Genomic DNA, 17,707 nt, shown 5'->3' on the forward strand with positions numbered 1-17,707 from the left:
TCTGCTGGTTTTGGCCTGAGTATGGCAAAATTCTACTCATCAGTCCTCGCATAGGAAGTTTATAAATGAGCTACATTATAATCTGTTTTGCAGGTATATTTTTTAATGTGGTAGGCAAGGCATTTGCTGATTTATGGTTACATAAATACCCATTCAAGATGTGAACAAAATCATTGAAAATGGTGTAATCTACTTAACAAAGTTTGCAAGAAAATTTTTTCCAGTCTTAGCTAAAGCATTACCAAGAAAGTTGGTGGCAGGAAGCAACGTGGTGTGTCAAGGGTGGCAGAGGAGGGAAGGCAAGGATAGACACATCCCAGGATGGATGCACACTTTAAAAGCTTAGGGAGCAAAAATATTTCAGCTGAGTTTCTCATGAATTTGCCTGCTTACAATGGTCACTAATTTTTTAAATGTATTTGACAACTCTTCATTAATGGTCCTCACTGTGCCAGGCCCTGGATAACAGGAGCAGGAAGTAACAAGGTGGCATGTTGGTCCAAGGGCTGTCTGAGTTCTTGATCTTTGCTCACCCTCTCTTGATGGGCAGGATACCAGAGGTCATTTTCTCTCATCCCTAAAGCTTTAATGGATGGCACTAAGTGAGTATTTATTCACTTCCGGGTTCATGAGCTAAGACAATTAGATACAGACCACATGTTTCCACTCTTTTCTTCTTACATACCTAAAAATATTTTTCTTTCTGCCTTTAATATTATTTGTCTCCTTTGGCAAAATAATGTTTCACAGTGACTCCCTGATTGAGAGATGTGAATGGATGGATGGATGGGTTGATGGACAGACGCATGGATGGATGGAGGGGTAGATGGTTGGCTTATATGTTTACCATATTAAGCAACCATGTGGTGAAATAAATGCCCCTGAAAAACATGGACTAAATGATGACTAATCCTTAACACACGTTACCAATGACCTACCTCACTTTGACTGTGTGCATCTTTAATTTCCAGGCATGAATATTTTCACTTGCTTTTTTTCCTTCAGCATCAATGCTGTAATGCATACTTGGAGATTTAAGAATATTCTTTATACTTCCATGCAAAGTGTACAAGTTGTTGGTCTGTAGAGTACTAAATCTCCATTTATTGAGCTCAGGAGTGCTGGTGATTAAATGTGAAGCGTTTCCTCTGTTTCAGCACCACACAGATTGTATACAACTCCTGTGAAGCCCAGAACACCTGACAAACCACACATCAGGCCTGGTAAGTTGTTTCTCTTTCTGATGACCTAAATAGTCAGCATATCTAAGAAGATATAAAATGTATTGAGAAATTCCCTGGCAGTTCAGTGGTTAAAACTCCGCGCTTCCACTGCAGGGAGCACGGGTTCAATCTCTGGTCAGGGAACTAGGATCCCACATGCTGCATGGCACTGCCAAAAAAAAAAATATTGAAACAGCCAAATATACCAAATGATGCCTATATATCCTTAAACTGAAATAAATTACATACAAAATTCTGATCCTTGTGGGTAAGTAGAGAGGAAATAATGAATCCATGGAAGTGGCAAGACTTGACTGAGATTTTTAAGGATCATCAGATTTAGATACCACCACGGAAGCTTAACAATATAAAAGCATTTTTAAAATAGTATTTTTGCATAAATCACACACACTCTCCCCTCCTCCTTCAGTTTTCCATGGCAATTATAGAGATAGCATTAGCATTAGCTATGATATATTACATGTTTCAAATGTTATCTTTTGAGAAAAGACCTCTTCCATTATAAAAGACTTGTTCTGGGAGAATATTTTTACTTGATTCTTTCAGATTAAAAAAAACCAAAAATACACATTTTACAGGTTTTAAACATCAAAGTAAAGTGAAAATAAACTGGAAAATACTTTTTTTTTTTTTTTTTTTTTTTGCCCACAACATGCATCTTGCAGGAACTTAGTTCCCTTACCAGGGATCGAACTTGGTCCCCAGCAGTGAAAGCACTGAGCCCTAACCACTGGACTGGTAGAGAATTCCCAGAAAATACTTTAAATCTAAATTCACCAAAGGATTTCGGATCTCCCTCACTGGAACTATTAGTGAAAAGTTAACTTGGGGGTTGATTTGGTCCATATAAATCACTCCTATGCTAACATACAAGTTGGACCAGAGACTCTGGTGTTTTCTGCCCCTTTTCTCCTCTGTGATTCTAAGAAGTTTTAAAGTTCTAAATGAAAAAATGGCTTATAAGCTAACATTCCCGGTGAACATCTCTCCAGGCACATGGAAGAAAGAACAAATACATTTTTCTTTGATTTATGGAGGAGCCCATATTTTTTGGAATAATCCTCCGACTCCATGTGATTTTTCTATCATGATAACTGTTGAGAATTTAACGTGTGGCTGGTTATATTAAACCTTTCTACAAAATAAGGAAACAGTAACAATAATGGCTAACAGTGATGGTGTGCTAACCATGCATCCTGTGAGGTAAGGCTGAGGAAGCTAAGGCTTAAGAAGGGCTGGGAAGTGGATTCGAAGGCAAGCAGTCTGGCTTAAGAACTCACTCTCTTAATCGCGATACACTTAGTGCTTTTCCTTGAAAACTCTGCTAAATGGAAGATAAAAAGCTGACTTCAATGTTTTTGTACTATTATGACTCTCAACAGAGCAGGAGAGAAATTTCAATGGTTTTATCATAGTTCTGAGTTTAACGGTGGACTTGGGCCAAGATTATGAAGGAGCGTATGTACCTAGAGACTCCTCCAAAATGACCACGAACTTATGTGTTAGGAGGCCTTGACAAATAAATACACATCAAGTTTTGGGTTTTCTTTCGGCATATGTAGTCCTGATCTTTCTTCAGTCCCATTTTGGAATGTATCTAGTGCTTATCAATGAAGCCAGCTAGTTCCCACTTAGAAATATAAATTCCCTCTATTTTTTCAAGCCCAGTGATCACCTCAGAGTACATACTCAGGTCTCAAATTCAAGTCTGATTTTTATACCAGACTTGTGATTTCTATATTCTGAACAACAGTTTTTGGTGAGTCATCATATTTTTATCGCCCAGTTAAATGACTTCCAATTCTCTGGAAAGTTTTATTTTCCTTGGCTACAAATTTTCAATTAAAAAATGTCTAAACTACTTATTTCCCACTTTATTGTAGTTCTGAATAGGACAACTACAAGACCCAAACCCAGTACAATGCCCAAAGGGAATGGAATGGAAACAGGTAATGATCACAAATTTATTTCCTTTTGATCCTATTAAACTCTAAATGTTTTCATTCAATTTTTATAATTTTGTTGAATGCACATTTCAATTCCTTTTTTTACCAGTTTTGTTAGTACAGCCAGTTTTGGAAGTTGATAGAATTGAAACTTGTAATTCATTCTGAAGTCAAAATTTCAACAACAAGAACAAAATTTCAAATGTCTCTGAAAAGATTAAAATATAGTTTTTCACTTTTCTCAGCCTAGTCCACTAAATCAGCTACAGCTACAATATATAGTCTTGATTCTTAAAAATATCCTGAATATGAATTATTGAATTAAAATATCAAAATAGCTGTTTCCCTAACTTCAAAACACTTTCTATATACAAGTTTGGTCTTTGAGATTGTTATCACTTCGTTTTCCAGTTTATAATTTCGCAAGTACCACTGAAATTTTTTTAATACACCCAGATCTGTTAGCCACCTGGAATATGACATTTAAATGAGAAGAGCAGTTAGCAAATGATCACCCTGGTTACAAGCATATCAGTGTTTCCAAATCATTCAGTTTGATTCAGTGACATTGCCCTAATCCAGTCTCATCTATGGAATATCATACAGATAAATAGAACAATGATCTGATAAAAGTTCAAACACTCAACTCACTAAGTGGATAAATGGTAGTTATTAAATGCCTTAATATGGGATTGCATTGTTCCCTTGAAATATTTTTTAAATAGTGCAAATCTTGTGCCTGCTTGTGTAAAAAAGCATAAAAATTAGTTTATTTAATATGTATATATAAAATCAACCCATAATTATTCCCTAATGAGAAAGAGATATGAATACTACCTGAAGACATGTATTCAGTCTAAAAACGATTTAGGGGCTTCCCTGGTGGCGCAGTGGTTGAGAGTCTGCCTGCCGATGCAGGGGACGTGGGTTCGTGCCCCGGTCTGGGAGGATTCCACATGCCACAGAGCGGCTGGGACCGTGAGCCATGGCCGCTGAGCCTGCGCGTCCGGAGCCTGTGCTCCGCAACAGGAGAGGCCACAACAGTGAGAGGCCCGCATACCGCTAAAAAAAAAAAAAAAAAAAAAGATTTAGATTTTTTTTTAAGTGTGTGTTTTTGTACTCGGTTATTACAATGTCTGAAGTTCTAGGAATTCACTTCCCTTCAATTAATGAGGCAGATACTATAAATTCCTGACTCATGAAAAGCAAGAAAGCATTCCAATATCTGTTTATGCTCAGCTGTTCCTTTTATTTTTCCCAAGTGGGATTAGGCAGTTCATAGTGTCTCAGATTGACGTAAACAGTCTGGCTCTAAACAGAGCCACCTTCTTAATATTCAAAATAATTCCCTGGAGTTTGCCTAAGTACAAATAGAAGAAAGCATTTATGTTAACAAAACAAAGAACAAGTAGCTATGATCAAACTTGAAAGCCATTAACCTTCAGTATAATCAAGCATTGATTCTCACAAGGAAAATTCTGTCTTTTGGAGGGAAAACAGAGCATTATTATATTTTAGTTTATTAGCAATATAAATATTTTTTCCAGAGCCACTTGTAATACAAACTGACATCTGTTACCCTCTTGTGTAGATAAAGTCAACTTTGTAATAACTCACCTAACTTAGCTTTGAAAGGATGATCTCTTACCAGGACTTCTTCAGTTTAATTAGTTGGTTGCTGGTAGAAATAGATTGATGGACTACTGAGCCCACACGCCACAACTACTGAAGCCTGCACACCTAGAGCACGTGCTCTGCAAAAAGAGAAGCCACCATCACAATGAGAAGCCCATGTACCGCATTGAAGAGTAACCCCTGCTTGCGGTGACTAGAGAAAGCCTACGTGCAGCAATGAAGACCCAAGGCAGCCAAAAATAAATTAATTAATTAATTAATTTTAAAAAATGAGCAGACAGGATATTAGCAAGAATAGAGATCTAAACAGCACCATCAACCAAATAGACTCACACAATTATGGTGAAATGACATGGGGCAAAGGTATAGAGGCAGTTCAACAGAGAAAGGACAGTGTTTTCAAAAGATGGTGCTGGAAAAACTGGATATCTGTATGCAAAAACACTAAACAAAACAAAAACTAAGCAAACAAAGAACTCCCCTACCTAAACAAAAAGGAACTCAAGGTGGATCATAGATCTAAATGTAAAATGTGGGGCTTCCCTTGTGGTGCAGTGGTTAAGAATCCACCTGCCAATGCAGCGGACATGGGTTAGAGCCCTGGTCCAGGAAGATCCCGCATGCCGCAAAGCAACTAAGCCTGTGTGCCACAACTACTGAGCCTGCACTCTAGACCATGTGAGCCACAACTACTGAGTCCATGTGCCACAACTACTGAGCCCATGTGCCACAACTACTGAAGCCCGCATGCCTAGAGCCCAAGCTCCACAACTAGAGAAGCCACCTCAATGAGAAGCCCACGCATCACAATGAAGAGTAGCCCCCGCTCGCAGCAACTAGAGAAAGCACACATGCAGCAGCGAAGACCCAACACAGCCAAAAATAAATAAATAAATACATAAAATTTATTTTAAAAAAAAGAAAAGAAATAGGTTGATAGGCACAGGTAAACAAAGCTGAGCTCATTGTTTCCCCTTTCCTTGCTCCACTACCATCCCCAATCAAAATGTGTTGCACATGTTCTATGTTCTGATGTCTGTCTATTGGGATCCCCCTTCAGGGAAGGACTTGCCTGACCTACCTGAAGGGAATGAAGTCAACAGACAGTATCCCACTGTCATATCCTTCACAGTCAGCCTCAGCTGAGAGGGCCTTGATTGGAGATATGGGTGGTACATCTCCTTGTCTACCACAACATATAGCAACCAAATGATATTTACCTCAGGAATGCAAGATTGGTTTAACATTCAAACAAATTAGTGTAATTTACCACATTAAGAGAGCAAAGGAAAACATCATATGATCATCTCAATAAATTAAAAAACAATCAACCATTAGACAAAATTCAAAAAACATTCATGATGAAAACTCTCAGAAAACTAGGAATAGAAGGAATTTTCCTCACTCTGATAAAGGGCATCTGTGAAAAACCTACAGCTACCATCCTATTTTACAAGGAAAGTTTAAATGTTTTTCTTCTAACATCAAGAACATAAGCAAGGATTCCTACTTTTACCCCTTCCATTGAAAATAGAAGCAGAGTGTTAAGCCAGTGCAATAAGGCAAGAAAAGAAGTAATGGTATAAAAATTGCAAATTACAGATGCCATTGTGTAGCATATTATGAAAGGAAAATTTAACACCTCTTGAAGTATTTGCCTGGGGAATAGTGTCTTGAGAAATTGGTGAGAAAAAAGAATGTTTTTAAATCTGTTCTCTTCAGGTTGTAGACTTACATGAGTCCACATTACTTAGACTGTGCATAGTTTTGATCTAACTTGTTAATAGAAATGCAGGTATTCACATCAAGTTTCTTTTCTTTCTTCTCTGACCCAGTCCTACTATCTCATTCATACTCACTTCTAACCTCTATTGAGTCTTAATGAGATACCATTTTTGTGTTAACTGATTCCTTATCCAAGTTTGACATTTCACCCATAATATGTATGTTTGTTATCCATCTCACATATATTTTCCTATAGCTTTTCTTGCTGAAGTTTTCAGCACAGATATTTTACATATAAAAAAATCAGTTGATAAAAGGATGTGTTTAGGATTTATAGGACATATTCTTCATGATTTTAGGCCACTTAATGTTGTGCCTTTGGAAAACTAAAAAAGAAAGATTCTGAGGCCTCAAAACTATGGTCCTTGATTCTTTGGGCCTCTACACAATTCTTTCAATGATTCCATAAGCCCCAGGAATCTTTAAATTATCTTGAGCAAAGTTTCTTGATTTATAACATCATTATAGATATTTACCCTGCTTTATGTTTATTTCACATGTATATGTATAAATATTTCTCCACCTTAAAGTTAGAAAGTAGCCTTCAGAGAATGAAGTTTTAAGTAGGTCATTTTCCCAGCAGTCTGCTTTTTCAGGGTTTCCAGAGATGTATCTCAGCTTAATTATGTTCTACATGTTATAACCAACTTGAGATCTGACTCCAGAGATGCAACAGCATGCCCTAGACCAAGGGGATTGCACAGAGTACAATCCCACAGACCAAACCCAGCTCACTGTCTTTTTTTCGTAAATAAAGTTCTATAGAAACATGGCTTGCTTTCACAATATAGTGGCAGAATTGAATAGTTGTGACAGAGACAGTATGGCCCACGGAGCTGAAAATATTTACTGTCTAACCCCTGCCAGAAAAAATTTGCCCATTCTGTGCTAGACAATCTCTCCAACTTTCTCCCTATGGAAGGAAGCTGCTGAGTTGTGCAACTATTCTTTCATTCAACTGACATTTATTGAAAGCCCATTATGTGCCAGGCAAAATGTAGTTTGGAAAGCACTTGGCACATGCGGTTTGGCAGATATATTAGATACCTGAACCCCAAACTCCTTTCTCTACTCCTTCTTCTCCTAATGAGGAATCCACACTTCACTGACCCCACACGGAGTGTGCCTGACAACAAGAACCCAGACTCCTCCAAGGTGAGGAATGTGTTTGTCTGAGCTGTGGCTAAATCTTCCAGTCTGCTGGCTCATCACCCCTGACTTTTTAGCCAGGTGCTAAGGTTTGGAGACAAGGGTGAGGAAACCAATCATCCATAAATACCACTCCTTTTGGTCACAGGGAATAGTCTCTGTTACATTTGGAAATTGATTCCCAGTTTACTGTGTTTGTTTGCAAAGCTTCTGTTACCATGGTTAAAAATACCCAAATCCTTACTTCATTTTTGACAATAAATTGCTAAAGGGTGAACTATGTAAATCCAGATATTTTTGGAGAAGTCCCATGTGGCAATGGAGGTTCACACTGAAGCTGAAGTCTTGGTTCTTCCAGAGCCAACTCTGCCCTTTAGAAAACAGTGGATTAATCCTGCCTGAGGGAAAAAGAATTCAGGTCACAGCCTGGGCCAGACTGGCTGATTGCCAATTCCTGAGGATTCTTTCTCTGCAATAGCTCTTATTGGCTTCTCCTTTGCCCTCCCATTGCCTCTCTGCTACCTTTGGCATTTATTTGCTCTCCTCATTTCAGGGCCGCAGAAGTTCACTGGTCTCCAGGTCCTGTGCTCACACTGCTCCTGGCTGACATGCAAACCACAGCTAGGTGGAACCAAGGCCAGAACTAGAGCTCAGTCTCCTGTCCGCTGTTCAATGCTCTTTCCCTGCGTCCCGCAGCTGCCTTCTGCTGGGTTCTTACCAACATTCTCATCCACTACTGGCTTTTCTCTGTTTCTAAAGGCTGGACAAAGTCCAGTTTAGCAGCTGACATTCTATTGATTTGGGTACTTAACCTATAAGAATTATAACAGTATGATGCTTCCATCTCTGCCTATACAGAAAGTGACAGAAAATGGCTCGTTTCTGCTGATTTCTCCCGTAACTGGAAAAGAGGCCAGGGATGTTTACATGTTTGATCTTATTCATAAAGTAATCCTGCAGACTTTTGTATTCTCTCCTACATCTCCATTTCACCAGCCTGTGACTTGTTGGATTTGCATGTGCCTGGTTGGGAAACCATGTCATCCTTGTATTTCTGAGTCCCACACACCAGTGGCATGGATGAATGACACGTGCTTGCCAGCCATGGCTGTTTAGCCCTTACCCAGTGGTGGCACTTCAAACCACCCAAAAGAAAAAAGTATAGGACTCGAGGGCTAAAGTCAGAGTCATTGTGAAGAGTAAGAGAAGCGTTAAAAACAAAATTCAACCAAGTAAATTTGAAGATTTAATTGGCTTTATTCAACAATTTCTGAATCAGGCAGCTTCCCATTTAGCAACCAGAAGGGCACTCTGAAGGGCTGTACAAAATGAAAGGGTTTTTTTAATAGGAAGAAGGGTGGGGCAAGGGAACTATTAGAAAAAGAAAAGAAAATACTATTTTTAGGCCAGGACAACTTCTTTTTGGGTAGAAGGGAGTTGCATGGGTTTTAAGTAGATTGCCTCTTCTTCCTCTGGGGGATGAAGGGCGCAGTGCTGACCAGAATATTCCAGACTGGTTGATTGAGATTACATTTCTGGGGAAGGTCAAAACTGCAGTTAAGTCAGCTTTTAAGTCTAGGCTTGGTATCATGGGCTTTAGCACAAGTGATGCCGTTTTGGGCCTGTGGTTTTCTCTTTAACATAGGGAAGAAGATGACAGGAAAAAGCACTCTGTACTATCCCAATTAGTGCTTAGGAGATGGGCTTTGGAGCTGGGCACACATGGGTGTGAATGCCTCCACTTCAGCTGTGAGTCCTTGGGCAAGTGCTTACTCTCCCCTTGCCTTGGGTTTCCTCATCTGTGAGACCCGGGTGGTATCTCCCACCCAGAAGAGTTGTATGGATCAAATCACGTCATGAATATGTAAGGCGCTTGCGCAGTACTGGATCAAAATACTTTGTTTTCTTAAGGGTGGAAAGATTTGGAGAAAGGCTATGAAGAAGGATCTACTGAAGTCACACATAGCCTACTAAGCTTCTAGAGGATATAATACAGTTTTACCCTCAAAAAATAGTGGTAAATCAGATCTCAGCAAGCCACATTATCCTGGTGACACAAATGAAAGCACTTTGCCTTCCCTTAAGCCATGGACAGAGTAACCACCCAAATGAGTCACTTCCCACCTCCATTACCACTAAGAAGAGGGCACAGGAAGAAAACTAATGAGCTATTTGTTCTCACAATGCCTGTGGGATGAGCCACAAAATAGTCAGTGACCACAGAAACATTTTATTCCTACCACAAATCAACAGCAGTTGATTCGTGGCTACATACATTCACCTTGATTTTATATGTTATCTCTTATTCAAATAGCAGAGGGTGTGGGATTGTAATATTGGGTTTCATAAATTAATGTTAATCATAATTATTATTATAACTGTTAATAATACTAATAAGTTAATATTATAATGCTGACTAATGCCCATTATAGTTATAATAATTTCATAAATTAATGTAAAAATATCAGCTTCTGTTGTATACTTAATATATCTGCCTACACGTTAAATGAGACTGGGTGTATAATGTCCCTACAGAGTCCTGGAACTCAAAACAGGGTTGTTGTTGTGCTTGTCCTTGTTAATGTACTAACTAGCATTTTAATTCAATGTTTATTCTTATTTTTTAATTGGTGAATTAGAGTCAGGTCCTCAGAGTATGGATTCTCTTTTTAGGGTGAGCCATTATATCTAAGATAATATTTACTTTTGAGATTCTAAAAAACATCTGTTCCTATTATTTCTTAATGAAGACTGCCGGCCACATCAGGGAAGATTATTTTATAATGTAAAAGAATAATAATTTTTAAAAAGCAGGACAAAAGCTAAATTGGTTCCCTCTACCCTTAGGATTGCTACCCAAAACCCTAGAACCAGATTGTGTTTGAGGGACTTAGGAGATAAAATAGCGCGCAAAGTAATTTTCAGGTCAGTTTCTTCCAAACAGCAATTTGGAATTCTAGGCGTGCCCAGGCCTAATTTACAAATCTCAAAAGCACAGATCCAGTCTGTGGCCTAACCAGCCTTCTAGCCAAGAACTCTCAAAAAATATTTTTAAAGTCAATTCATTAAGTACAAACCCAAGCACACTGGAATTTTAAGGGTTTTCATTGGGGTAGAGGAGTTGGAGAAAAGTTTTTTAAAAACCACAAAATTTGCCCATGAATATTGGCAAAAAGAAAAAAATAGCCAATCACTGTAGATGAACTACTCCTAGCAAAACAATATCACCCAGGCAGGCAGTGCAGGGTGGGCATCATAGAAAATTCAGGCAAAACCACGTTCTGCAATCAAACACTAACTCTGCAGAGAAAAAAATCACAACTAATGAATGCAGTAGGGCTTTAAGTTTTTTTCCTATACACAGATGGGAGAAGCCCATCAAACTCTCGGAGCACAATAAGTTTCTGTGAAGACTACTTACCACATTTTTGCTATCTATTTATTCTGTCATCCTCTCTGCTCACAGGGGTCAAGCAAGCACCACTGCCATCTGGTGCTGATGGAAATGTGTCAGTGGACTCTTCTTACTCCACAAAAAAACCAGGTAAGGAATAAAATGCTGACTCCCTCACTCAGCTCTGCTCCGAAACTTGTAACTGCAAGTTACATGTGCTGCAGCAAAAAAAAGTAGCATCCTCACCGTCCCCAAAGCATCAGAACCATGCTAACAGTACAGGGGTATTGCTAGATAAACATACCAAAATATTATCTTCAGGAAAATAAAAAGCACTTTATGCACAAATTGAATATTAATAAGTACCTCTAACGAGGCACTGATTTAATAATTACTTTATATAATGTTCTGAGGGGCCACAGTGGACAAATGCTGAAGCGTAACGGTGGATTCTACCTTTCATCATATACAAGTTTTGTTCTTATGTAATTTATTATAATATCCTTTTGCCTGAAATGATTTATGTTTCTAATTTGAGGCTGTGCTCTATATAATAGGCCAAAATTATGAAGCGATAATATCTTTGCATTGAATAAGAACTCTGTGCTTTTAAAAGGATGCTGTGAAACCTACTCTGATGTATTAATGTCTGGGTTAGAGATCTGTATTGTATCCTCACCACTCACTCTCCCTCCCGCCCTGCAGTACATGCACGCACGTGCACAATTCCTAATATCCCAGGAAGTACTTAAAGCCACAGGGTATTTTCCTGGATTGTCAATTTTACTTGAAGATTTTTAAACCAACATATTATGCAAAGAAAGAGATGAATTTTTAAGCTATAACACAAGACTTAAAAGAAAATTTGGGTTAAGGTGGTCTGCTCCAGGTACCTCTAGCCTCGTCCACCTTTGTGCAGATTATAAAAAGGTGTCTCTTCCCTTTGCCCTTCGGGCAAACCATTTAGAAAAACGTTCCTTTCCTCTGGGCTGGCAGCCTTGCACCAGGGCTCATGGGTGTGTGAGAGAGCAGAGTGGATGTGAAACTTTGCCTTCCACTTACAGCTCCCTGGCCAGGTGCCCGTGTGTGGTGACTCTGCTCTCCATGGCCACAGGCTTATTGCTTCTGCCATCAGGGCTATTTTGTTGTAATCGTTTGAGAAGTTCTGAAAGTGTTTGTCTAATTATAATTACATAATAGAGTTGGAGGATGGAGTGGAACACCTACTAAAGGAGAAATTATATGCTTTACCAACTCAAAGCTAAAATGGTGTAGGAATTGTAGCCTGCAAATCAAAGGCAATTGGAGATAATGAGACACAGAAATGCTACTGTCGAGTCTATATAGGAAAGTAAAGATGATAAATTCTATACATCTATTTTCTACTTTTCCTTTCAAAGGGCAGATGTACTGATATATTTTCATCTATAATTAGAGAATATTTTACCCATACACAAATGTGCTTCGTTATCCCTGGGTACGTTACAAGCACTAATTTAGAAGAACATCAGAAAGTATTGCAGGCACTTTTCTGTAGAATCTATTCTCTCTCATCCAGCTGCTACTTGTCAAACATTATATATTTTTAAAACCCATGATTTTTATAGAGTGAATCCTTATGACCACTTTATCTGTAATATAATCTCCTAGCCACAATCCCAGGCACTCGTCGCCCACCCTTGCCACCTAGACCCATGCCCCCACGAAGAAAGCCTTTACCACCAAATAATGTCACCGGAAAGCCAGGAAGCGCAGGTACGTCAATCACATACCTTCCTTCTCCCTCCTTGATCTCACTGGCCAAACGCAAGCCCTTCTTGGTGTGATAGCTCAAGCAATGGACGAGCCCTTGGTGTGTGTGACATGTGCCTGTTTTGGCCCCAAAGACCAGACTGTACATTATAGTTTTGAGGACTCACATCCTGATTCTGGGTGGATGGGGTGAAAGTAACCACCCATGTCCATCTAGGCCAGTTTGCTTCTTAGATGCTGTGTGCTTTGTGCTGAGAGAGAAGCTATCACAGTTTCTTCAAAAAGTGGATTATTTTGGATGAGATGTTTTGTGCTGCCAACCCACCAGGTGTAATGGAAAATATCGTCCACTCATCATCCTGTCTCTTGAGATAGAATCTTTTACATCTCATTGATAGCTCCCTTGTCCACCAGCCTTCATGCTGACCCCAGTATTACGGTGCAAGGGGAAAGATTGGGAACTGGAATACTCAGGGTGACTGAGCAGGTCTAGCCTGTGCAACAAGGCAGGAATATATTTTAAAGTCAAGCTGCCTCTCAGCTTGCTCACATGCCTCTATCCTAGGGCATGTGTTGTCTTCTTCCCATAGAATGACCACTCCGAGTCACCTGGGATACTTGTACTTCATCCTTGTCTTGAAGAAGCCTTCTCTAGCTCCCCAAAGGAGACTTAGCATTGCTTCTCTGTTCTACTTTTCCTTGAAACATACCTCTATTAGAGCAAACCACTGTTTTATACCTATTTGTTTGTGTACTTGTCTTCCCCTACTATATCATGAGCTCTTTGATGACAGATGACATTTTCTCTGAATTCCCAGAACCAAATCCAGTGTTCATTGACTGAATCCAGTAATCATTGAGTGAATATGTGAGTGAAATTAAGAATCAGTGAACCTAGTTCAGAGCAAAGATTCACCTCACTTTTCTTAAAGTTTCTTCCAGTGGACCTACCAGCAGATCAGATCATGTTCCCATTTTTCCTCCCTCTTCCTTCATCTCTACTTCCTAAATATTCTGTAGTCAGAATCAGGATAACAGTGTTAAGGACAGCTGTGAAAGATGAAACTGATAAGGATTTCTGAGAAAGAGAATGACTGTCACTCTTTTCACAGGATGAAGGAGGGTGTGGTGATGGAGAAGCTTTCATGATGTAGCAAGGGGACAGTGGTCTCTAGATTGTTTTTTCCATCAGCTGAAAGAGGAATCAGCCTCTCATCCATGCTGATGGTGCCTTCCTGGGTCCAGGCCTAGCGACATGGCCCCAGTGAGGAGACCAGGTTTTCCTCATTAATTGTAACCTGGGGCAGCTGTGACTTGAATTTCTGTAGCTTTTAGTTCAGACTGAAAGTGATGCCTCAGTTTCCCCCATGGAAGAGTCAGGGGAACCTCCCACCACAGAGCTCCCCTACAAGGCTGTGTGTCTTCAGTTGCACCTCCACGGCCTTGGTTCCTGCCATATGAAACCTTGCTCACTGCCATCAAGAAGTGTAGCTTTGGTATAACTCACCCAGCCTGTGGGATGGTATAAACACATCCCACTTCTGAGATTCACTCTGGTGCCTTCCCTGCCCCATGCTTTCCACCTCTAACTCAAAAGAAATGACTACACTGAAGAGCCAAACACAAATGAGGTCAGTTATACAGATTTGGCCTGATGACCATCACAGAAAGTGCGTACGGAATTCAGGAAATCAACTCAATGTTCTGGGAGTCCTCTGAACACAAGCCTTCTTGCACATGTGCCTCTGAGAACAGTCTTAGGCTACTACGAGGCATCTCCACCTGTCCCCTATCTCCAGATCTACCGAGGCCTCTCAGTCCCGCTCTCCTTGCCAGGATGAGTGCTGCTCTGCACCCTCTAGAAAGCTCCTTCAGGCTGCAGTGCAGTGTCTCATGGTTTTCACTCACCCTCTCATTGGGGCCTACTCCCACCAGGACCAGGAGCATAAGTCTGCAGGGGCTGGACCAGCAGCCCATCTGAATGGCTCATCCGTGATTCTGTGCTGGGCCACAGTCCTTGGGTCAGTCTTGTACCCCTTGACTCTCTATTGTCTGAGAATGATTCCTTTTCCCAGGAGGACTATAAAACCTAATCTAGCCTCCACTCTATTCTACCCATACTTGCCTAGACCTTGGGATGCATCCTGTTTGGGAGACCTATAGGTGTTTTTAGAGTGGAGGAGACATTGTTCAATATAGCATCTCAGAGTGACACTGTTCTAGCTACAGGCCAGAATCACAGACATTACCTTAGAAACTTCTTCTTCTTCCCCCCCAGCCATCTCCCATGCCTGCCAGTTAATCTGCAGTGAGGCCACTCCATCCCCTTGACATTTCTCATGTAAAACCCCTTCCATCCAGTCTCACTGCTTCTTACATTGTTCACCTCCTCTGCCCTTGCCTACGCAACTGCTTTAATCTCTTGATTTCTCTCTCTGCCACCAGCCTTGCAACTTAACTGTTCACCCTCTCCTCATCTGATCATGTTACTTCCCTAGTGAAAATCTTTTAATGGGTCCTTATCACCTAAAAATAATATCTAAATCCATGGTATGCAAGGCCCTTCATGAACTGCCCTTCCCGGCCCCTCCGTACTCTGCTCTCACTGCTCCTGGCACTCTTGGCTCTCACCCCTTCAAATTCAACACGCCATGTGATTTCATGCTTCCCTGACCTGGTTCTTCCTGCAACCTCTGACTAGAATACAGCTCTCAGGCTTACCTACTGATCACTTCTCCTCTTTATTGGTACATCCTCTGGGAAGGCATTCCTGCCCTCCTCCCACCCAACACTCATCATCTTTCCCTGTAGACTTGTCCTCTCTGAGACCTTATCCCATGCTTTCACAATATCTATAATGCTTCAGTATAATTTGGCTCACACATCTCTCCCGATCAAGGACACCAGGTCTTATTTTCTCTCTAATCCTGGCATATAGTGCCAAGCCACATGGTAAGCGCTAATAAATATTTATTGAGTAAATAAATGGGGAACTCAGCAGGGCTCCCTATAAAGCCTGAATCCTTTGGCTCTACATTACAGGAATCATTTCATCAGACCGAGTAACTTCCCCACCCTTGAGGGCAACACTCAGACCTACTGAAGCCCCCTTGGAGAGAACAGAGACAGATAAAAAGCAACCAACAGCTCCTGCCTCAGGAGAAGATCTTGGTTAGTATATCAGTCACTTCCCACTGGATGCTTAGCTACGAAGTACTAAAGGATTTCAAACTAGGGAGAAAAGAGTCCCAGTTCTGGATCATCTATTTTACTCAATTTTATGATTGCTATGAATTTTTTAATTTAAAAATTATACTTATTTCTAATGTTTTATTATAGAATGTGCTCCTTCCCTTTGCAGACGTAGAATGAAGTTCCCAAGATCTTTAGGAAAGTCTTCCTAAAAAGATCTAGATTACCCAGTGCTTCTTACTAAATCGCATGTCATTACTAATTACGCATATCTTAATTTATTAATGAGTATTAGCTACTTGGTTGTAATCTTTGAATCATTATTTATTACACTGAAGGGCACCAGCAGGACACAATTAAAGGCCTTTTAGTGTGGATAATATGTATAGTAATACTAATAATAATTGAAATCAAATTGCAAGGAATTGACTAGGAGGCATATGTATTAAATATTTATAGTTTTACTACTTTTTCATTGTATCTTCCATTCTCAGGTAATATGACTGACTTTAGCTCAAGTCCAACAAGAGAAACTGATCCTCTTGGGAAGCCCAGATTCAAAGGTATGTATGACTGGCTCCAAATCTCCATTTTAACAAAGCTATCTTTGGTGGATGTATCAGTCAGCTGTTGCTGTGTAATAAACAACCACAAAATCTTAGTAGCATACTCTAAAAAGGATTTATTTCTCATGTGTCTACAAATTGCCTGGAGGTCAGCTGATCTACCATGTGTTTGGCTGGGTGGTTCTACTTCTAGCAACAGGTACAGCTGGGCCTCTTATAGGTTGGGCTCAGGTCTGCTCCACATCTGTTTATTTTGGTGCCCAGGATGAAGGACTAACAGTGACCCAAGAGAAGCTATTCTCATGACAGTACAAAGTGAAGAGAGGGGGAGTCCAAAAACGTGACCACATTTCAAGCTCCTTCTTGTGTTATACCTGCCAATATTCAATGGCTAAAGAAAGTCACATAGGCAAGCTCATAACAAAGATTGGGGAAGTATACTCCTTCCATGGATATAGAGAATGTTTTTGAAATATTTATTTATTTGTTTGGCTGCACCGGGTCTTAGTTGCAGCACGTTGGATCTTTGTTGCTGCTTGCGGGATCTTCATTGCGGCATGCAGGATCTTTTTAGTTGCAGCATGTAATCTCTTAGTTGCAGCATGTGGGATCTAGTTCCCTGACCAAGGATCAAACCCAGGCCCCCTGCATTGGGAGTGCAGAGTTTGTTAGAGAATGTTAGAGAATGTTTTTGAACAGTAATCTGATCTACCACAGTAAAAGAGAGATTATATGATATAGAACCCAGTATTTCCTTTTGTGATATGTTTTTCTGAAGTATAAAATTTGATAAATGTCAACATATGTATATACCCATGAAATATCATCACAATCAAGATAATGAATACATGCACCACCTCCAAAAGTTTCATCATGTACCTTTATAATCTCTCCTCCTCACTCCTCCCACCCCACCTCTAGTCCCTAGGTCACTATATTATAGATTAGTATGCATTTTTGGAAATTTTACATAAATGAAAAAAATACAGTATGAACTTTTTGTGTGTGATTTCTTTCACTCAACATAATTATTTGGAGATTCAT

General features: G+C 40.0%; 1 protein-coding gene across 24 annotated transcripts in view; it reads left to right on the top strand.

The window, feature by feature from the left end:
* Nucleotides 1-17,707, top strand: part of ABI3BP (ABI family member 3 binding protein) — a 263,204-nt gene that overhangs the window by 208,417 nt on the left and 37,080 nt on the right. For 23 of the 24 annotated variants that reach the window (XM_033433301.2, XM_049709993.1, XM_049709996.1 and 20 more), the window contains 6 exons: nt 1,158-1,223; nt 3,128-3,193; nt 11,226-11,303; nt 12,804-12,908; nt 15,948-16,076; nt 16,592-16,660. In XM_033433301.2, the coding sequence (XP_033289192.1) occupies nt 1,158-1,223; nt 3,128-3,193; nt 11,226-11,303; nt 12,804-12,908; nt 15,948-16,076; nt 16,592-16,660 (513 nt within the window). The remainder of the gene's footprint in view (nt 1-1,157; nt 1,224-3,127; nt 3,194-11,225; nt 11,304-12,803; nt 12,909-15,947; nt 16,077-16,591; nt 16,661-17,707) is intronic. The other variant, XM_049710006.1, reaches the window with a different exon arrangement.

The sequence above is a fragment of the Orcinus orca genome, chromosome 5 (genome assembly GCF_937001465.1).
Source record: "Orcinus orca chromosome 5, mOrcOrc1.1, whole genome shotgun sequence".
NCBI lineage: Eukaryota > Metazoa > Chordata > Mammalia > Artiodactyla > Delphinidae > Orcinus > Orcinus orca.